Here is a 23,442-nt window from a genome sequence, read left to right on the forward strand (position 1 = left end):
TGTTCTTGCCCTCTTGGGCCTAAGGTAAAACACCACCACATAGGGTGTAGGGTCTTACATTCTCGGGCATCTTGAACCTGTCTAAATCTCCGTACCATCCACTTTCGTTGCGGTAAATCGCTCAAAGGTTTTTCCCCTCCGAATCTCAAAGGGGCTTGTTCGGATCCACGCCGCCGAGATTTGCTCCTCAGTAGTAGTGTTAGATTTATTTTGATTTCGAAAAAATATCTACCTCTACCACTATGAAAACTTAGTCTAAATTATTTCATTGAATTTATATCTAAGTTACCTATGCCATTATTAAAAATAGGATCAAGTAAACCCTAACCCCAAGAAAAAATTACTATACGACATTGTACAACTAGGATTTGCTTTGTTTGGTTCTATACTTGTCCCTGGTGATAGGAAACTTCTCTAGTGATAGGGACACCACATAGAGGGCAACATTTTTTAATTTGATTGTAATTTCAGTTTTTCAGCATGGTCTATACTTTATTGGTTCATGTTTTCCTTTTAAGTTAGAGGTATAGTTGCCCTAGTGCGTATTTTGAAAAAAAAAGTTACCCATATATTCTATTATGAAAAATCTAAAATAAACCTCTGAATTTGTATCTAAAATAGTTAACTCCTTAATCTCCATATAAGTTAACGGACTAGAGGCACAAAGGGTTGCCTTAAATGAAATTTATTTGATTTCCGGCTTAGAGGAGGCTGCAGGACAAAGGCTAACCTTTGAAAGTGGAAACTGAAGAAGTGCTGTTTTTACCACCGTTATTAGAGAGGAAAAAATGTAAAAAAATATTTGAGGTGGAGTTTGGTAATAAAAAGGACAGGGAAACGGAAACCTATCCGAATATCCTGGAGGATAAACCCATGGGAGACCAAGATGGCACCCGGAATATTCCCGCCATTCCGCGGCCGCTTCGATTTCCACCGTCGCCTGCCTTATAAAAGACACCTTCCCGTTTCCTTCCCCGTCGGGACCTCGCCACCCAATTCAATTCGATTCAACGCCTCCTCGCTCGCTCGCCGATCCAGGCAGCGCAGCCGCCCAAATCCCCCTCCTATCAACCCCGCCGATCGAACAGAATACAATGGCCCAGCTCAAGGCCGCGCGCGTCGCCGACGTGCCCAACCTGGACGTGGTGGCCCCCGGCCTGGTGGTCGCGGCCGGCGAGTCGGACGCCGCCGCGATCGCGGCGGCGGGGAAGCGCGGCCCGGCGGGCGGCGGCGGCGGCCGGTTCTCCGTGATCGGGCACCGCGGGAAGGGGATGAACGCGCTGGCGTCCGCGGACCGGCGGCTGCAGGAGGTCCGCGAGAACACCGTCCGCTCCTTCAACGACGCCGCGCGCTTCCCCGTCGACTACGTCGAGTTCGACGTCCAGGTAAAGACGCCCGCTTCCCCCATTGAATTGCTTTTCTTCCTCGCACACCCAAAACGAGAGAGAGAAGCACTTGCGGATGCGGATTGCCCTCCCGTCAGTCCGTCACGTTAATTAGTTTTAGGGGTCGCGATTATCGAGGCAATCAGCGGTCGGAATAGCATTACTGGGCGCTAGGAACTCGCGACGCTGCCGGTGTTGTTTGCAGGCGCGGCGGCGGCGGGCTGGTTCCGGCCTGCTCCTGCGTGACGAGGACGGCAGATCCGCCGATGTGGGGGCCCGCCCGTGACGCGCTGCCGACAGGTGAAAACTGAAAGGAGAAGGGTGACGGTGACGGAGAGCGTGGTGCGAACGAGATCGAAATCGAACAGCTTTGCCCGCCTCAGCTCTGACTCTGAATCCTGATCCGAACCCCATCGATCACGCTAGCTGTGGTCCCGGGCGGGTGGTCGCCTGGTCGGCTCCACTCGCTCCATGTGCCGCGTCCCGGCAATGAGCCGTCGCCAGCTGCACCATGTTATCGCCCCCGTGTGCCGTAGTTGCTGCTCGTGTCAGCTCGCAAGCGAACGCGCCCGGGGTTGTGTGGCCAAAGATTAGCCAACACACGGTCAAAACAAAGAAATAGATGGCGAGGTCACTCGCGATTACTCTTCTGCGTACGAGGTATTGTACTAGTTAAAATTCCACAAATTCAACTAAATGGACATGGACTACCCGCAAAAAAAAAAACTAAATGGACATGGACCCTCTTTGTCTATTAATTTTTTCTAAGAAAAAATCGGTTTAATTTGGCCCAATTGATAGATTGTTGGCGCACAGCAGGATGGACTTTCTTCGGTGGATTCTCAACAACCTATAGTTGGTGGAGTGGATCCCGTCTCTTTAGGCAAGAAATCTCCATTTCGTCTTGGAATAAAAGGAATTAGTATTGTTGCGACCTAACCTATGACTATGAATTTTCTTTTTGTTTGCGAATCCCTGTTTGTATCCTTTGAGCGCACGCATGCCCATAAGTAGCGATCCTCTATTATGGATTGCTGGGCCCACCATGTCTACCTTTGCCTCATGATTCAGTGCTAAATTGACGATGCTGTACATTCGAGGGTTTAACGTACTAGCTTGATATATTTGTGAGGCGGAATCTGTTCCCCAATCTGATTGATCCTAGTCACCGTGACATCTAGATCGGGGGCTTTCGTCGTTTACACCCCACCTTGCATTGTGCTAGAGCCAAAAGGTCGTCCAATCTTTGAGCTGTAACGTGAATATGGACCAAGGACATGGTGGCCAAACTTGTGGGAGACAATAGATAGATCGATGGTAGGGGTCCCGTTTGCTCGATACCATATCACTGACAGAAGCCAAGTCATGTAGCCGAGTGTGTTTACTATCTTTTTCCTTTCTGCCGTGTCTCTGGTACTTGAGTGCTGAAAGTGAATTAATGTTTCCTTCCACTTGTAGTCTGCTTAAGCTTAAATGTTGCAAGAAACATACTGATTCGTTTTACTCTGCTTCTTATCCTTCCCTCCTCGTCTCTTCAATAATTCGGTGTGCATAGATGTTGAGAAGAGAACCGTGAATATCGGTTTTGCAGGTCACCAAGGATGGGTGCCCAATCATCTTCCATGACAACTTCATCTACACTGAAGAAGATGTAAGCTCATGCTTCTTGCTACCGTACATGTCACATTGTTTATCGGCCAACTATGCACTAAATGTAGGTCTTACACCCATCTTTTTCCAGGGTAAAATTTCACAGAAGCGTGTCACTGATCTTCAGTTGGAAGACTTCGTCCAGTATGGACCACAAAATGAGAAGGGGAAGGTAAAAGCAGAGCACCATCTCGACCTTAGGTGATATAAGCAATTTGGATTAAGTAGCATCTGATTATATTTTTCTTGCTTATGAATGCAGATTGGGAAGCCCCTGCTTCGCAAAATGAAGGACGGTAGAATCATCAACTGGAATGTGCAGTCAGAGGATGCTCTTTGCACGCTTCAAGAAGCATTCGAGAAGGTCAACACTAGATTGGGCTTCAACGTTGAGCTGAAATTCGATGACAATCTTGAATACCAGGAGGAAGAGCTAACTCGCATCCTCCAGGCCATCCTGAAGGCATGTGTAACACAACAAACTGTTTATGCTTCTTTCTAAAAGTTTGTTGAGAAGTTCTTGTCTAACAGTGCCACACATTTGGTGTGCAGGTGATCTTTGAGCACGCCAAAGATAGGCCTATACTTTTCTCTAGCTTCCAGCCCGATGCTGCGCTGCTCATGCGAAAATTGCAGAGCAAATACCCTGTAAGTATGCTGAACACAGCGCAAGCATTCGTTTTCATGTTTATGAACAGTAGTACAGCACTGATCATCTCTTTTATGCTCTTCAATCAGGTCTACTTTTTGACGAACGGAGGGACAGAGATTTACATTGACGTGAGGAGGAACTCGTTGGAGGAGGCCATCAAGCTATGCCTTAGCAGTGGCCTGCAAGGGATAGTTTCTGAGGCCCGTGGAATATTCAGGCACCCTGCTGCCATACCAAAGATCAAAGAGGCTAACCTCTCCCTGCTGACCTACGGAACATTGAAGTAAGGCAGTTCACATATAAATTTTGTAGCATCATCGTACTAACATACCATCGAATGTCTATGCTAAAATTTATCATCCTTTTTGTAGTAACGTGCCAGAAGCGGTGTACATGCAGCACCTGATGGGGGTGAACGGGGTGATCGTCGACCTGGTGCCAGAGATCACTGAGGCCGTCTCCGAGCTCATCGCCCTGCCGGAGCCTGACCCGGAAGTGGAGAGCTTGAGCAACAACCAGGCTGCTAAAGGCACTGCAACACCAAATTTCTCGCAACGCGAGATCTCATTCCTGCTGAGGCTTATCCCTGAGCTTGTCCAATAATGCCTTCCTTCCAGATGTCTATCTTGAATTATCTAATGTATTACTGATGTAGTGATCTGCATACAAGAAAAGAAGCCCTTGTGCAGGGTATATGTTTATGTAGGTTGATACGTCTGTCCTGAAACTTGTCCTGGTTCAGTTATTACTTTTGCTGGGAGGATTGAGGATTTGATCAATGTAGGGAGGGCAGGGGGTGGAGTGAGGTCTGACAAACAATCTGACAAGTGTTAGGACCCCAGAAAGGAGTCTCGAGTTGTAGTATCTGTAACGCAGTAACGAGCTGTTTGAGTTAAATGATAATGTGTTGCTGATAATTTGTATGAGCAATATACTTTCAAGAAGGTTGCCAGCGTGCCATAGCATCGAGTGGTTGAACTTGTGCTTGTGGGGAAGGATGTGATGAAGACGAAGTGTCAATATTCAGGATTTTCAGAACGATTATTTATCTTTCAGTACAAAACATTGCAATTAATAACAGAGTTCAAAAGGAGAAAAAGCTGTCCATATAGAGCAAAGATCTAAAAACCAACTTACTGAAATCATGAATACCTACAGAGAGTGTATGTATTTCAAAAGCGAGCCTTATAAAAGCAGAAAAAAAATGATGGATCGACAATCCAAAAATGGCTATGAATTTACAAATCCCTAGGTTATATGATAAACCTTCTTTATCTATAGGTTCTATAGATGGAAGTGTCCACTAAACAACCGAGTAATTTTATCTCATGCTCAGGCAATTTTTTTTGTAATAAAGAACTGACACGTCATGCATCTCATTTTTCAAGACCAGAAATAAAAGTGGGTGAAAACATTCCATTTAGCAAAATATGGCTCCTTCATTCATTCTAAACTATAGTTTATTTTAAGTTTATCCTAAGTTAAATTTATCTATTATTTTTTGAAGGCAAAACTGTGGGGGCACAGCACTTCATTTTCATAAAAATAAAGATGTACAGGCGGTATGGGTTATGTACAGAGGTATACTTATATAGAGGGGGTTAGAAGGGAAGGGGGAGGAGGGAGATTACAGTACAACACACTGTATCTAGCCACTGAACAAAAAGAAGTTTGCGATCCTCCCTAAAGCGATTTGTCTGGAGGAGTGCCTGCTCTTGAATCTTAAGATCCAAAGTCCATGGTTGGACCGAGCCATATCAAAGATTATAGTGTTTCTCATTTTCCATAATTCCTGGGAGGCCATTATGAAAATTTCCATGAAAAGACTTAGGTCTTGGGCTTGCCTGGTGAGGATGATCGTCTCATGTATGTTTGGGCAGTCTATCCAGTCGATATGCATACTGGACCAACTCAAATTTATCTAACCGTAACTAAGTTTATAATAAAAGTATCAACATCTACAATATCAAATTAGTTTCCTTGAAATTCACCACTAAATTGATAGTGCATTTTATTGGTATGGTGAATGTTATATTTTTCTATAAATTTAAACAAAGTAGACAAATTTGAATTAGGATAAAATCAAAACAAACTATAATTTGGAAGGGATGAAGGGATGGAGTAAACAATAATCACTGGATTTTCCCATATCTAGGAGTGCCGCAAATCATGTGACCCCCACTGCTCCACCCGTTTCAAATTAAGTCGTTTTGACTTTTCTAAATATACATATTTTGTTAACCTACATGTACAGACATAGCAAAACATATGTATTCCCTCCATTCCAAACATACGGAGATCCGGCGCTGTCGTAACTACGACTGCACTGGAAGGACTGCACGCAACATGGAGCGTCCATTTGCCCGATGAGCGAATGAGATTCATTGCTACAGTAGGCAAACAGTAGATGGTGAACAGGGTATCTACTGTGCTGCACAGTGCTCCACAGTGATTCGTCTCACGCCAACGACTGCTTAAGGGGGTGTTTGGATAGCAGGTGCTAAATTTTAGCACCTGTCACATCGGATGTTTGGACACTAATTAGGAGTATTAAACATAGTCTAATTACAAAACTAATTGCACAACCCCTAGGCTAAATCGCGAGACGAATCTATTAAGCCTAATTAATCCATCATTAGCGAATGGTTACTGTAGCACCACATTGTCAAATCATGGACTAATTAGGCTTAATAGATTCGTCTCGCGATTTAGCCTAGGGGTTGTGCAATTAGTTTTGTAATTAGGCTATGTTTAATACTCCTAATTAGTGTCCAAACATCCGATGTGATAGGTGCTAAAATTTAGCACATGCCTCCCAAACACCCCCTAAGTTGCAGTGGACTGCACCGGCTCCTTGTCCATACTTATGAGCCTACAAACACCTATAAACATAGAAAAGTTAAAACAATCCATAATTACGACCCACAATTTAGAATGGAGTGAGTATCTAAAAAATCAAAACGATCTATAATTTGGAACGGAGAGAGTTGAAAAAAAAGAAAAAAAAAGTAACTATGCAAAATACGGTGGAGCCTGTTTGGACGTCGTCGTGTTTGAGAAACTGTGGTTTCAAGAACCTATAGTTTTAGGAACTACGCGCAAAACCAAAAAAGTCTGAAGTGGAGTTTCTATATATAACTCCAAAATGACTACACCATGCTTTTGACGCTCATAAGTTTGTTGCCTCCAAACATCTTGTAGACTTTACTTTTCCAAAACAAAATTATTTTGCCAGTTATTATACCTAAGCATGTCATTTTCCAGTTACTGTACCTAGTTACCTACACATTTGTGATGAAAGTCAGAATTAAGTTAAAAGGAGATGGCTCAGATTAAGTCACTTCTAATCAGAAAAAAAACCCACCCACTCTGGGGGCTCCTATGTAGCGTCCGTGTGTTGGATAAGTAACATGGCTTTAAAGCTCATTAGGTCCAACTTATATATATGTAAAAATTCAACATTTCGGAAGATTACATTCAACATTTCTTGAGGAATAGATCAACATTTAGAAATACTAGCAATTATACCCGTGCGTTGCAACGGGAGAATTTGTTCCGATGTAAAAAATATATTGATCTAAAATTCATGTGATTAGCATAAATGAAAAATATATATATTACATGCCTTGCTATATAGCATGAGGATATATATATATATATATATTACATGCCTTGCTATATAGCATCAGGGAACAAACGTGGTCTATTTGTTATTTGGGTTGTTAAACCCTAAAGCCCAAATTTAGTTGCATATACGGATCCAATCCAAAGAGAAAATAAACAAGACCGGTAAGTTGACCTCACCAGCTGGGCAACGCATTGCGGTGGTTCCTTGCTGGAGAGAGGAGATTATGTGGATTTCATTTTGGTGGTTTCGGACGATGACTATTAAAGTGTAGAGGAAAGCCGACCAAGAATGACCATTATTGTTGTTGTTCTCAAGCTCGTGAGGACATGGCGTAGTGTAGAGGAAAGATGAAGTGGCTGGGAAGAGGGAGTTGGTGGAGGAGAAGCTTGCTAGGGCCTAACCTTGATTGATTGGTGCTTTGAGAAGGAGATCGATGGAGCCATGCTTTCGTGGAGAGAAACAATGACAGTGGAGGAGGTGAGCGGTGCAGCTAGGCGGAGGAGGCGAGCGGTGCAGCTAGGCGGCTCAGCAGGCTCGTCATGGCAGAGTAGAGACGCTTGGCAGGAGCCGCTAGGCTATAGGCATTAGGCAACGCCGACCTTTGCCGGCTTGGTCAAATGGAGGATCAAGGATGGCAATAGCACGTAGAAGCTGAGACAGAGACCTATCGAGCGGAATCGTGATGAACTCGGACAGAGACGATGGTCAGAAAAAGAGGAAATAGAAAAACAGACGGACGAACCAAAAACCAAAGAATTAAAGGGTAGAACTCGTGAAGGAAAGACTGGACCTCGGGTCAATTGCAGTAAAGTTTGGGGACTTTTTGCAAAATCATCAAGAACTATTCTAAGGACTGCGTGTTGATTACGAAAAAATTGAGGGCCTTTTTGCAAAACAACCACGACGGTTGGAAGAAATAACCACAATTTAATATTATGTGGAGATTTCATTCAATGAAAAATGTATACCATTTTCAACATTTTTTCACATTCCATTTCAACATTTTGAAAACTTGGATTCAACATCAACATGTTCAACATTTTTTCTAAACCTACATCAATATTTTTTCTAAAAAAAATATGTCCACTATTTCATCTTCTCCGATGATGGCGGATCGACAGCGGGCACGATGGGACCGACAGCAGCCGTGGCTGCCGCAGCGGCGGGGTAGCACACGTGGCGTAGCCGGTGGGCGCAGCGCGGTGCGGCGGCCACAGCAACAGGAGCGGCGGCGGCATGCAGGAGGTTAGGAGGAAGCTAGGGTTGAGAGATCATGAGATGCATCCAACGAATCGTATTGTATGCACGAATCTTAAATAATGGAAGCCATATTGGAAACCCTGACGGGCTTACCGGAAGCTATATTTGGCGCTCCAACGTCCAAGTCGGCGAGCCCACGGTCACCAGTCCACAGTAACAGCCCAACTCCTTACGCTCCGTCGTCTGGGCAGGCTGGGCTCTAGCATCCAAACAGCAAGCCCAACCTGGGCAGCCCGTTAAGTAAGAACCCCGAAGGCCCGCCGTCGCCACGCTTGGCGGCTCCCTCCCTCCCCACGTCGGCCGTCGCTGCGAGTCCGGCCGCCGCCCCCGTCCCGCCTCTCCTGTGAGACCCAGTCCGGCAGTCCCCATTCCCTGCCGCCTTCGTCTCCCGGCCCCTAGGCCCTTGCCACGCCGGGGCGCGTTCGCTCCACCCCCTGTCGCCCTGCCGCCGTCCTCTGCACTGCGGCCTCGCCATGGCGCCGGCGCGGGTGAATGCCGACAAGGTAATTTCGCTTGTTCTAAGATATTCGCTTCCTCTTTCTTAACCTGTCCAGGGATTCGCTTGTTTTTTCTCCGGTCATCTTATTATACTTCTCTATCATCGGCGGCATCGATGGCGCTAGCAGGACGCTGAGGACGAGCTGGAGATGAAGGTGGAGAAGTATTCGCGGGGGAAGGGTGCTGACTTGAAGGTAATCCGTTATTATGCTCAAGTTACAAGTGCTAATCATGCTACTTTAGCATGAATTTGCTGGCCAGCTATGCTGCTGTTCTTCCTCTTGAAACTGCGGATTGACTTGTTCTGATATTGGAATGGCTCTGTAGGCGTTGAGGGACAAGAAGTTGAAAGGCCAGCTCGCTGTAAAAGAGAAGCTCTATGGCCAGTCTGCGAAAGCTGCTGCAAAGGCTGAACAGGTCCCCCTTTTTCTTCCATTGCATTCTTGTGGATTTTCTGCAAAATGTCCACATTGTACTTGGATTGCAAAATATGCAAGTTGCTACGAGTAATTATGAACATTAGGTGGATGAGACAATTGAATATGATATTAGTAGATGAGACAATTGAATATCATATTGAAAACATGTGACTTGTTATAGTTTGTTTTTGTACCACCCAAAGTTTAGCTGTTTCAAGGCTTCGAGGGAATCCAGTTTGGATGAACTGATGAAGTGAGTAGTTGCACATATAGGGTTAGCATTCTAAGTATTATTTGAGTAGCTGAAACAGTACTGGCAAAAAGGACAAAGCCTCCGGAAGATCTGTAGTGTTTTGTGCATTGGCTTGCTGAAAGTACTGTTGCTAAGTTTAAACATACTTGCTTTGGAGCAGAATTTTTGTTGTCTTAGATCACCTCCTAACTCTTAACCGATTGCAACATGGCAATGGCCTCCCTTTTTGAAGTCATTCTTAGGGACTCTCTTGCATAACTTAAAATATGTTTATTATAAAGCACTTTATTTTGAATTCCTTTGTTTGGATTGCTATGCTTGTAATCTTCATTCTTGATGGTTATACTAATTAGCCGTTGTTAATTTTGAAGATTTGTCCTTTCTGATTTGTGTTACTCCTTTGGCAGTGGCTTATGCCTACCGAGGAGGGTTTCTTAGAGCCTGATGAAGACTTGGAGAAGACATATAGAGTTCAACAAGAATTGATTCTGAAGGAGGTGGATCTTTTGAGTTCAAGAAAACCATTTGATATGATCTTACCTGGTAAATCTATTAACCAATTTTAGTGTTCTATGTACTTCTGTCAACATAACTTGTCTGCTGCTCTTATCAAAACTAGTTTGCTAACTGTTTGACCAGATCACCTTGTTGACCCTATATGATCCCATAGAGTAAAAAAAAATCTTGTAAAATTGTCTTTCAGTTTGCTGATACTTGGACATGATACTGTACCAAATACTACATGCATATCCAGTGTCAATTTTGCTTGATCCAGAAATCTGCATATTATATGTTGGCTGCCTTCCTTGATATTAACTTTTCTGATTATGATAACTGAGGATTATGGGGTCTGACTGGCTCTTGTGTTGTGCAGTACTTGGTCCTTATACTATAGAATACACATCAAATGGCCGCTACATGCTAGTAGGAGGACGGAAAGGCCATCTTGCAATGATGGATATGCTGAATATGGATCTCATCAAGGAATTTCAGGTCAATTCTTTTTATTATTAATGCATTTCCCTCCACACGCGGGTTTACTTTACTCCCCCTTGTTTATATCACATTCTCATTCTGCTATTCTGGAGTTATTTTTTCTGTTAGTATAGGAACTAGATGCTACTAAAACGCTAAAGGGTCGTAGGCATGAAAGATTAAGAGCATAGAAATGGCTATCCTTTTATGTTTCCATAATTGATGAGGAAAATCAATCTTATGGTTGTGTGGAGGTGGAGGTCAAAGAACTTATAGTTTTTATTGTAGTAAATTGCACCATAGATACAAGAACATATGAGATGGATGCAACTGGATCAAGGATCTCAAAAGTTACCCAAAGTTGTCCGGAACAACATTATGCTATTCTCTACAGGCCAAAACCACACGTACTGACCTACTTACACACACGGGGCTGGGCCGCTGGGCTGTCACAGAGGTGTGTCATACTGTGTGGCGTTCATTTCACCCCATTTATTTCCAAATGCCCCTTCCAGATTGAAAGTGAGCACTGCAACAGCTTGATAGTGGCACCACCTGGGAGGGAGGGGAATGGATGGATATGGAGGTCGAGTTATACCTAATTATCAAGTGGCTATAAAAATTTATGCTAGAAAGTGCTAAGCACCAAGTTATTCGATTTCTTCTGTTGGGGGCAACATTAGCACTTAAACAAATGACATGGCAACTTCAAACAGCTATCAAGATGCAATTTCTACATGTGATGAGTAACTTACACTTGTATATAATAATATTTTTTTTTTCATTTTGCTTCGATTGGTGGCAGCTAAATTTGTGCCAACTTTGATTGTTGTAGTCCAGGCTGGTCATTTTCTTAGAAGTTAGAACATTAGGAGGTTGTAGGAGGCTATTCTTTTGTCTTTACTTTCGTGTTTTCTGTCCATGTTTTCTTTGATTAACTCCATTATGTAGAATGATGTTTGGTGGCCTTAAGCTAATGGCAATGTATCTTTTTCATTATTTTTGTCAGAATATTTTAGGCATCACCTTTTTGGGTATGGGTACTTTCTCCCAGTTTTTGACAATCATAATCATTGCTATACATCTCTTATTTGTTTTTAATGCACTTCATGCATATTACACTTCTCTGATATAGTGTTATTTCTTCAGGTTAGGGAAACTGTTCGCGATGTGGCATTCTTACATAATGAGCAGTTGTATGCAGTCGCTCAAAAAAAGTAACTTTTTTGACTTTGTTTGAACTGTGTACTATGCTTCCATTGCTCATAAAATATATTAGCATTAAAATATATTAACATGTTTTATCTGTTGGCCTTAAAATATGTGAAAAAGTGGTATTAAAATTGACTCACTATCTCTATCTTTTGTTCAGAAATAGAACCATATACTAGATTATGGTTAAATTTGTTGATCAAACAAGCCATAGAATTATTCAAAATGGTTTGCTGCATTGCATGTTCCTCGTAGAAATATCCTGCTGTCATTATCTCATGCAAACTGCATTTGTGAACAATAAGCCTATTTGTGCCAGCGCATTAAACCTATTAATCTTAGTGACATGAATTAGGAGCAGCTAACAATTGCCTTTTTAATTCTTAGCTTTGACTTGCTTGTCTGGAACTGTTCATCATTGCTTTATAAAGGCCATTGAATGATTCTATATCGATACTTCAAAATATCTATACTAGACTGGAGCAAGCGAAAATTTTTATGCTTCAAGCGACACTTTATTCTTATAGGCAGTAGTATAAGGCTTTTGGTCTTTATAAATTCCTGTGTACTGTTTTCATTCCGTAGTTACTCATTGGAATGTTTTTGAAACAGGTACCCCTACATATATAATCGACACGGTACTGAAATTCACTGTCTGAAGGTAAGCATTGGAATATTTGAATGTTTTTCACATGATTTCTGTTCCTCTATGTTCTTATGGTTCCACAACGGAAAATATGGCAGTTGAGCTAATTCTGAAGTATGTGGCACTATGTGCTCATTGATTACTTATAATCACATAAACAAACTTTTATATTCAGTATTGCTGGGGAAATTAGTCAATGGCACTGCAAGTTATGTGTTTTTGGAAAAATACCATTATCTGAGAGACCCACATGTGGCTAAGGACAACTTTCAGTTTGACATATGGTGGAGTTTTCATGAATACAAGCTGTTCATTGGTAAAATACCCTGCATCCAGGATATCATCTGTCACTTATTACATGGAATTTGTTTGGGATATAATGTGTTTTGCAGTCAGCATCACAACAGTTTAGCAACATAGATTTTGTGAGCTGCTTATCATTCGGTCTGTCCTCAATGCATAGATGTGCTATCTTTTGTGAGTCTGATCACTTCTCCTATGTCGACAGGAACATGGCAAAGCGTTGAAACTCCAGTTTCTGACTAAACAATTCCTCTTGACTTCGATAAACAGCTTTGGGCAGCTCCACTACCAAGATGTGAGCACTGGTGAGATGATTGCAAATTACAGGACAGGTCTGGGTCGTACTGATGTTATGCGGGTCAATCCCTACAATGCTGTGATCGGCCTTGGACATGCTGGTGGTAAAGTTACCATGTGGAAGCCAACCAGCGTGAAGCCCCTTGTCACTATGCTGTGCCATCATGGCCCTGTGACTGCTGTTGCATTCGATAGGAGCGGCCATCTGATGGTGACGGCAGGTGTTGACAGGAAGATAAAAATCTGGGACTTGAGGAAGTATGAGGTTGTAAATTCTTACCCCGTGCGGGCTCAATCCTTGGATTTTAGCCAGAAGGGGCTGTTGGCCTGCAGCAATGGATCTCTAGTAGAGATATACAGGGATTTTGGTGGGCATGATTATAGGCTTTACATGAAGCACAGAATGATGAAGGGCTATCAGGTTGGGAAGGTTTTATTCCGCCCCTATGAAGATATTCTGGGGATTGGGCACTCGATGGGTCTCTCTTCCATCCTTGTTCCAGGATCTGGTGAGCCAAACTTTGATACCTTCATTGAAAACCCCATGGAAACAACCAAGCAGAAGCGGGAGAAGGAGGTGCATGCTCTCCTTGACAAGCTCCCACCGGACACTATCATGCTTAATCCAAGTTTGATAGCCACTGTAAGAGCTCCAAAGAAGAAAGAGAAGAAGACCAAGAAGGAGATCGAGGAAGAGGTGGAAGAGGCTGTTGATGCTGCCAAGAACATGGAGCGCAAGAAGAAGACCAAGGGCAGGAGCAAGCCCAGCAAGCGGGCCAAGAAGAAAGAGGAAGATGTTTTCAGAGCCAAGAGGCCCTTCCTGGAGCAATCCAAGGAGGCCGACGGGCGACCTGACAAAAAGCAGCGGATAGGCGACGAGGGCGAACTCCCAAAAGCCTTGCAGCGGTTTGCCAAGAAGCCGCAATCATGATCATGGTAACACAGAGAGTTGGGATTTCCAAGTGATTTGTTATGTATCGTTAGTGAGCCTTTATCATTTAGCTGGCCAGTATGTAAAATTTCCGCGTGAGGAATTGGTGCCCAGAAGAATGCACCGAAATTTTGTTCTGAATCGTTGGTGTTCCAGTAGTGTTTACGCCTTTTTCTTTTTTCATTCTGATGATGAAGTTGATCCTTCCTAGGTTTGTTCTTGGACCACCTAAAGGCACTCTGAATAGTGCCTAGGTGCCTTTGTGGTCAAGTGGAGAATGAGAACTTCGAAGTAGTACTGTAGCATTCATTCGCTGGTCCTTCATGCTGTGGTGAATGTGTTGGGCTGGGCCAGTTTGTTGTGAGGTTTGGTTCTCTTTTCTCTACGATGTTCATGTTGGGACTCGGGAAAGGCATTGCTAATGCTGGTGCACTCTTGCAGTCAGCATCGTGGACTAAGGGCCGGCAGGGTTTGAACTGAAGACGGAGCGGAAATGGAAAAACCCTGCCGGGCTATGCCGGTGACTATTTTCGCAAGTCACTAGACCGTTAGGGCGTAGGCTTGCATCAGGGCGGGAGAGCTCGACGGTCGATGCCATTAAGTTAGCGTGTTCTAGCGATCATTATTGCTGGATTGAGACGGGTTGAAAATGGTACGAATATTGTCCGTATTCAAATTTGGATCAATTCGTCCGTATGAATGCGGATTTCTAATATCCCCTCCTATACGCCGTATCTAGATACTCAAAGTCAAATATATATATGATGTCGAAATCTATTTATATATTATCAGACACAATTGACACTATTCGTACCTGAATCCGAATCCGAGAAAAAAAATTATCTGTATTCGTATCCGCGGACATCTGTTTGTATCGGATCCATTTATGCTCTAGTCGAGACGATGGTTTTGTTTATGCAACTCCTAGGACACGTTATCTTTACATTGTGTCCATAAGTTGAACAATATTTATCGTTGCAAGCATAGAAAAAACCACTTGTACGTGAGTTGTGACATTAGAGAGCTTGGAGTATGATGTTCTTTTAGCGTGTAGGTGGGATTGGGAGCCAAATGGGCTCCATATATTTGGTGAGCGGAGAATGTAGTTTTAGGGCTCACTTAGGCGATTACAATGTGGTGGAAAAGTAATCCATAGCTATTATAATATTGAGAAAATTCCTTATTTGACACTGGGAAAATGAGTCATTCCTTTCTTGACTCTGAAATTTTCTTCGTTCCCTATTTGACACTCGCTTCAACTTTCGTTCCCTATTTGACACCGCAGTTAAATTCATGGGCTAATGGTGTTAACTCGCTGTTAAGAAGATGTTTTTGCCCCTAAGCGCATGCTGACGCCATGCATGCATGCAGGGGGTGGCTGGGCGCTGGCTGGTGCATGCATGCAGGCTGGGTGGCGCCATGCATGCATGCAGGGGGTGGCTGGCGCTGGCGCCATGCACAAGGGGGGTGCATGCATGGAGGCTGGGTGCATGGCTGATGGTATTTGCATGATTTTTTGTCGTAGGTTTTTTTGCGTAGGTTTTTTTTCTAAAATTTTTGCTGCTGGCTGGTTTGCAATATTTATACAATATTTTTTTGCATGATTTGTAACATATTATTTTTGCATGATTTGTAACACATGTATACAATATTTTTTCAACATTGACAAAATATGATGATGACACATGATATAGAAAGTTCACGTACCGACACCACATTAATTCAAATTCAGGAGTTCAAATTCACATGCAAGTTCACAGGAGTTGACATTCACATGCAAGTTAACAGGAGTTCAAATTCACATGCAAGTTCACAAGAGTTCAAATTCACATCCAAATTCACAAAATACATGAGGATCACAAGCTTAGCCTTCTTTTGCTTCTTGTGCTCATTGCAGGGCTAGCAGGATTCACCCTTTTGCTTCTTGTGCCCATTGCAGGGCTGTCAAGTGGTAGCATAGGAGTTGGGGTTTTCTTTTTAGTAGTCTTCATTTTCCTTTTGCTCTTTGCCTTGACTGGAGCAGCAGTAGGCAGAGGTTCATTTGAATCTAAAATTGACCTGTGTATGCCAAAACTAGACTTTTACATATAACAGTAGCAACAAAATAGCACTAGTAGTATGACCAATTTTTAAAAATATGTGTATTACCTTTTTGATGCTCCAGAACTAGATTTGCCCGTATTTGCCATTTTCTTGGATGTAATCTCCTCGCTTTTTGATGCTCCAATACTTGAAACGAGTTGGTTATCCTTACTGTTCATATTTGAGGTCAAATTTTGACTAACATAGCAAAAGTAAAGTGAGAAAATAGTGAGCTAACATGGCAGGCTGTTTTGGAAAAAGTGACAAAATCATGAGCTTACCTTGGTGGAAAAGACATAGAAGTAGCTGGTGCTTCATTGTCCAAAGGCACAATAGATGACTCAGCTGTTTTGGTTTTCTTTGCCTTCTTCTTAGGTGGTCCTCTGCATAATAAAGAAGGAAGTAGTTAGAATCTATTTTGACAAAAGGAAAATGTAATGAAAAATAAAGTACTTAGTATGTATAGTACCTCACATCCATCATAGCAGCAATGTCCTCTGGATTACCTTTCTTGCAGTTGTGCCAATGATGCCCATAGCCTGTACAAATAGGGCACTGGTGCTGTCCTTTTTTCCTCTTATTCTCACTACAGCCTTTGTACCTCTCAGTTTTTGGCCTACCAACAGTTGCTTTCAATAGAGGTGGATGCATGAAAATCCATGTGTTGATTTAGGCCACTGGTGTTTGTCAGTCATAGCAAGGATTAAGTGTTGATATGCTGCCCTAAACTTATCATAGAGTAATACATGTCTACATACTTCTCTAGAGGAGCATTGTGAAGTGATGTGATAAATGCTACTGCATGTTTGCAAGGAATTCCAGAAACTTGCCACTGTCAGCATGAACATGTCTTATCTTGCAAGTTGACAACAAACCTAAAGCCAGTACCCCCCAATGCTGTAACTTCAGCAACTTCTTATGAGCATTCAAGCACCTCCAAGTTTAATTCTCTACTCATTTCATTCAGCTTCTTAATTATGTGGGGCAGAATCAAGCCATCTAACTTCATTGCTATTTTTTTCCTTTGGTTCCACTTGATCATAAGCATTTGCCTTAATTTGTCCATTAAGTCATCCAAGTTCAAGGACTTGTGGTGCTTAATCCAATTATTGAAGCACTCAGCCAAGTTGTTGGTTACATAATCAACCTTGGAAGTGGTTGAGAACTGACTCCTTGTCCATAGCCTAGTGTGCCACTTCCTAAGATAATTAGTAGCACTTGGCTTTTCTGCCTCCATTGCAGCCCAATGTTTCTCAAACAAATATGGGTTCCATGAGTATGCTGCCACCCAAAGGTGGTCATCAAAAACCTTACCATGAAACTTTTTCTTAAAATTGGACACCAAGTGAAACATGCATTCCCTATGTTCTGCCTCTGGGAACACATCACCTACCCCTGACATCACTGCTTGGCCAGCATCAGTGCATATGGTTAAACCCCTTGGTGATCCTATGGCCTCTCTAACTCACTCCATGAACCATTTCCAATTACCATTTGTTTCAGAATCAAATACTCCAAAGCAAACTGGAAATAACCAATTGTGACCATCAACGGCTGAAACACTGGCTAACTGCCCCTTAAACTTGCCTGTCAAGAAAGTGTTATCTATTGCTAAGTATGGCCTACAACCACTTATGAACCCATCAATGCATAGTTTCAAGGCAAAGAAAAAACTTTTAAATCTGATCTTCCCATTTATTGTATGATGATCTATCACTACTAGGCTACCAGGGCAAATGCTCTCAACTTGTGCCTTAAACCTATATAAATTGTCAAAACTGTTATCCCAGTCACCATAAATCTGCCTCAATGCTAGCTCTTTACCCATCCACACCCTCTTGTAGTGAACACTCACCTTGTAGTGTTCTTTCAGCTTCTTTTTCAACACCATTGCAGTTAGTGATCCATCTTCAATGAGCCAGTCCTTAACTTTAGCACATACCCAATGCTTGGTGGCATTCTTGACCTTCTTCTTCCTCCTTGTACTAGAACACTGATGAGCATAAGGGTTCTTCTTCACCTACAAAATATTAACATTACTATTTAGCTACCCCAACATAATAGAATAAATATTTAGGAAAAAAATAGAAATTATTTATACTGAATAATTACCACAACAGTGCACATATCATCTGTTGTAGAAGCATGTAGTCTCCATGGGCACTTATCTTCCTCCCACCTTGAACAATAGGCCCTAAATCTATATGGTACACTCTTCTCTGTGTTATACTCAAATTCATGTTTGATTGCATGCTGAGATAATGCAATCTTAAACTCTGCCATACTAGGATATGTTGAGCCAACTACCATAGGAGGGTCTTCTTTATTATATTCCCTGTTTGGAATATGTTCTGCCTCATGTCCTACCAACTCTTGGTCATCTTCTAAATAAGTACCTGACTCAATCTCCAATTCATCCTCATCCTCATCCTTTTCCTCATCCTCACTCTCATCCTCACTCTCATCCTTTTCTTTGTCCTGATCCTTATGCACAATCATAGCCATATTTGTATCTTCATAAGGTGTCTTCTCTAAGTACATGACCTCCTCATCAACACCTACATGCTCATTCTCTGGTACTGGGTTGCAAAGGTACCTATCCTCATCTTCTGCAATATTCTTAGCTGCATTCTGCATTTGCACATCACTATGCCACTCTTTGATGGGCTCAAATGGTTCAGAGGGATCACAAAAAGAAATGAACATGTCAACAACCTTTGTCTTTGAATTTTTCTCAAACATAGACAACAAGTCTTGGTCAGAATGAACTTCAGGAAATTCTTTCATATTATGATCATAGTACTGAAGATGAGCAACTTCCAAATAACCAGGCGGGTACTTGTCTACAATCTCTTCAAGTAAATCCTTATAGTTTGTCAAATCTGAATCAATGGTCATATCAAAACAAGAACATTTGAAATCCTTTCTAACTCTCTTCTTGTTGCCAAACAGTCTAATTTCTAAAAAATATGTTGAATTTGGATCCATCCTGCAAATGAAAAGAACAATCTAAGGAATCAACAATGCTACTTGCACATAACTTTTGCACTGCTTAAATAAATTGAAGGTAGTAAGCACTCACCCTTCAAGGAGCCAGTCTGGCTTTGTGACAGCATTATCAGACCCTTCATGCCCTCCCGAAGCCCGCCCAACCATGCTCCCTGCATTTTGAATTAACATGGCTTCAATTCAATATAACAAGCACCAGTTAATTACCAAAGCTTTGGTCAAGTACTGTGCATGCCTCCTAGATTTTTTGTGTTTGCCTCCTAGATTCACCTCCTCAAAACATCAATAACAACATCAATAATGTAGTTACAGTTGCAACTTGGACAATAGCATAGTTGAAACCATACACACAATTGTAATTGCAACCGGGGCACATAACTGATTGCAGTGGGTGCCAGTTGCAACCGGGGCACATAACTGTAAGTGATTGCAACTAGTACCAGTTGTAACCGTGACACCAAACTAATGACATGTAATGCTAGTTGCAACCAGTGCACTTAACTGATTTCAACTAGAGCATCAGACCATATACCACCATTTGCTAGTACAGCTGAACGAAACAAATGCTAGTTCAGCTGAATGAAACAAATGTCAAGTCGCAAAACACTACAACATATTATCAGTTCGTGCAATCTACCTGGAGTCTCCGCGCCCCACCTCCCTGGAGCCTCCGCGCCCCGCCGGGGGGGGGGGGGGGTCCCCCCGAAGCTGGCGCACCCCGCCCGGGGGCTCCCGCCGCATCCGCCGGAGCCGCCCCGCCGCCCCGGGGGGATCCCGTCGGACCCGCCCCGCCCTGCCGGGGGGATCCCGGTGGACCTGCCCCGCCGCGCCGGGGGTCTCCCACCGGACCCGCCCCGCTCCGCCGTGGGCCTCCCGCTGCATCTGCCGGACCCGCCCCACCCCGCCGGGGAGATCCGGCCGGAGCCGCCCCGTCCCGCCGGGGGGGGGGGGGGCTCACCGCCGCCATCAACGCAGCCCGACGGCCGACCGCCGCCTCAATCTGGGAGGGACCGAGAGAGACACGGGAGAGACGCACGGGAGACACGGGAGAGACTGAGAGAGCTGCCTTGGGTACTTTGGACCCAGACGTTATTATCTGACAGCGGGGCCCACGATTCCTAATGGGATAAGTAACAGAACAGACGGTAGTGTCAAATAGGGAACGAAAGTTGAAGCGAGTGTCAAATAGGGAACGAAGAAAATTTCAGGGCCAAAAAAGGAATGACTCATTTCCCCAGTGTCAAATAAGGAATTTTCTCTATAGTATTCCATTGTGCCTCCTAATAATATTGTGCAAGTAGGCTATAAGAAAGAGAGAACAAGGGTCGCTCTTAGCACTATGAGCAACCTATAAACATTTAAAAATTATTTTTTGTATAGATTCACCCCACCAGAAGTGGAGATAGATAATTTGTTTTACTCTGATGGGACTCTTCTCTTTTCGTACCATTGTGGCTCTTTCCATAACTAAAGATTATCTGCTACGAACCCACTCCTATGGACTGGTTTGTCAAATATATTGGAGTCGCCCTCAAGGTCGTGGACGGTTAGATTTGGGATTAGGTTCATTAAATTTATCGGAAGTCGCGTAGGGTACGACCATCTAAGTGACTGTCATATGGTTAACCCGAAGAGTCATTTTTTTTTGCGAAAGAGAGAACTTATTACTTAAAGAGTTCAATAAAGAGTTCATTACACACGAGAGTGTTAACACACTCGGGAACAGAAGTAAAAGAAACTCGACAATGACCCGAGCGGATGTCTAGATATGCTAGCTCATGCACAATTTTATTCCGCTCTCTCCTAATCCTGATAATAAGGAAAAAAAAAGTTCAAATTACTCTTCTAAAATATAGCGAAAGTCTAGATAACCTCCTAAACTATGTTTTGGTTCAATTTACCCCTAAACTATGCTATTTGCTTCAACTTACCCCATAATGCAATTTGTCTTTTTTTTCTCCGTACATAAGTTGAATTTTAATTTGAGACTTTGCAGGGTGGTAGTGGACATCATAATCTATATTAAAAATATTTTATGAATTTTTAGCATTATTTTTTATATAATTTTGTATCTCAAGGATAAATTTTATTATTAAATATCCTACCCTATCAAATAATGATAAAAAATCATGATATAGTGTAACATGTCTTATGGTGTCTACTATCATCTTCAAAATTTGAACTTAAAACTCCACTTGTGCATGGAGAAATAAAAAAGATAAATATGTTAAGGGGAAAATTGGACCAAATGGTATAGTTTAGAGGGTAAATTGAACCAAAAAATATTTTAGAAGGTTATCGAGACTTTGGTTATACTCGAGGGGAGTAATTTGGACTTTTTCCTTTTAATAAAACATAGACTCAAGGAACTGTCTGCATTCCCAGGAGCCATCTTTTATAAAAGCAGGGACTGGATAGATGCTACAAAGGATTGATGAGTCAAACCTAAAACATTCTAGTTCAACCCATACCCTATAAAAATAAAGGATGACTTAAAATTATAAATGCCGATAAATTTTGCAGATGCTGACTGAAAAGTAGTAGTGAAGTTACTGACTGGTAGGAAAATAGCCTCAAAATATTTGAGATACCTGGGAAGGATATTTTAAAGCTACCTCGTAGGAAAAGGCAGAAAGCACATAAACATTAGCAACATCTAATGATGTTGACGTTAGCATGTACTCTGGAGCTTAGTGTTGCGCAGATCGCTTTAGATGATAACTTGAGCGCGCGATAGGTTCTCAGATTAACTTCGCCGTAAAAGAAAGCATACGCCACATCTGGTACAAATTACTCCCTTCGTTCCGAATTGTAGATCGTTATGACTTTTCTAGATTCATAGATATTATTATGAATCTAGAGATACACTATATCTAAGTTTATAGAAAAATTATGCACTAAAAAACCAAAACAAACTACAATTTGGAATGGAGGAAGTAGTATACATATATAATTCTGCTATTAAAACATCTTCAACGGATCCCTATACCATAATTCAACTATTATATTAAAGAAGTTGGTGCAAAATTAATATTCTAACAGAACACTTGTATCTTCTGCTTTTCCTAGTAATACCACCCAAATAGAGGAGTTGGAACTCAATTAGGATAAGGAAAAACCAACTCATGTGATAATTATAAAGAAAGATAATGAAACATCTCGTTAGCTGATTATTACGGGAGATGCTCTTAAACAAAATAAAACATACTTGGAAGGTAATGATCCCGACAAATTCGTACTCTAAGAACTTAGCTTAACTTGACGATAAAATTTCTTGCGGTGGAACATGTCCATTCGGATTTGGATCTTTAACTCGGCACGTGTGCTTGCATTTTACTCAATTTATTTCAGAAATTAACCGGTACTATTCTTTTAATGGTAGGTGATGTGCTCGTTGACAGCGAGATGCTAGTGGTGATTTTGTCAATCTCAAGATCCGTCGACTCAGTCTTTTGGAGATCTTCTAGAGATAAGGTTGTATCCGTATATTTATATGGTTAAGTGTGCGTGCGCATACATGAGTTTGAAAAAAATTATACTACTCTCTTATTTTAGAGAAAAAAGTGTTTTTTCAACCTTCAAGTATTACCAAAGTGTAGCATCCATTCCTTATATTTCATTTGGAGCAAATTAGCCCCTTAACTAACTAAACATGTGCCTCTACCATCCTCACCTCAGCTTAACGATGGTGTAGTGTTATGTAACAACGGTTCACACCATGTTATTATGTGACTAATCATTGCTTAGCCACATCTTACGTTGAGTGGATCTTTGTTTTGGTGCGAACCTTTTTCATTAATTTTCTCGTTAAAAAACTGAAAAATTTTGTAGGCTTTATAATTTTGACTTAGCACATGATATCACTAAGAAGTGAATAGTCAGATGATTGTATGGTCTAAATTGATATTAGATGTCACTAAATCGTTGTTAAGTTGATATAGGGATGATTAGTGCATATATTCAATTAAGGATTGGTTTGCATCAATTGAACACATAAACATAATATTTAAGGAATGAAAATATGCTTTTTTCTGTTTTAGAATAGGCGAAATACTCGTGCGAGGGAGTAATCAGTGAAGGGAGCAAAATTCACGGCCCGTGCGAGGGATAAGGCAGGAAGGTAGGATGCATCCTTAATTTGGGGAGGAAAAATGGGAATTAATTTCCTTTTTTACAGCGTGAAATAATAACCGTGTAGGGTTTAGGGTGTAGATTTCAGATCTCCATTTCCTCCCCGGCCGA

The 23,442-nt window shown here is 42.2% G+C and overlaps 2 protein-coding genes across 3 annotated transcripts; both read left to right on the plus strand.

The window, feature by feature from the left end:
* Positions 1-974: 974 nt before the first annotated feature.
* On the plus strand, positions 975-4,647 carry LOC117852494 (glycerophosphodiester phosphodiesterase GDPD1, chloroplastic). Its single transcript, XM_034734605.2, has 7 exons — positions 975-1,385; positions 2,977-3,036; positions 3,127-3,207; positions 3,298-3,498; positions 3,588-3,683; positions 3,774-3,970; positions 4,059-4,647. Exons 1-7 carry the CDS (start codon positions 1,095-1,097, stop codon positions 4,288-4,290), a joined length of 1,158 nt encoding a protein of 385 aa, XP_034590496.1. The 5' UTR covers positions 975-1,094; the 3' UTR covers positions 4,291-4,647.
* A 4,190-nt stretch (positions 4,648-8,837) lies between these two features.
* LOC117852135 (probable U3 small nucleolar RNA-associated protein 7) lies at positions 8,838-14,292 on the plus strand. 2 transcript variants are annotated; one of them, XM_034734111.2, is made up of 8 exons: positions 8,838-9,078; positions 9,199-9,267; positions 9,401-9,490; positions 10,153-10,288; positions 10,620-10,738; positions 11,870-11,937; positions 12,545-12,593; positions 13,087-14,292. In XM_034734111.2, exons 1-8 carry the CDS (start codon positions 9,049-9,051, stop codon positions 14,107-14,109), a joined length of 1,584 nt encoding a protein of 527 aa, XP_034590002.1. In that variant the 5' UTR covers positions 8,838-9,048; the 3' UTR covers positions 14,110-14,292. The 2 variants fall into 2 exon arrangements, with proteins under 2 accessions (XP_034590002.1, XP_034590008.1); XM_034734117.2 differs by having other exon boundaries at positions 9,202-9,267.
* Positions 14,293-23,442: the final 9,150 nt, after the last annotated feature.

This window comes from Setaria viridis, chromosome 1 (genome assembly GCF_005286985.2).
Source record: "Setaria viridis chromosome 1, Setaria_viridis_v4.0, whole genome shotgun sequence".
NCBI classification, from domain to species: Eukaryota; Viridiplantae; Streptophyta; class Magnoliopsida; order Poales; family Poaceae; genus Setaria; species Setaria viridis.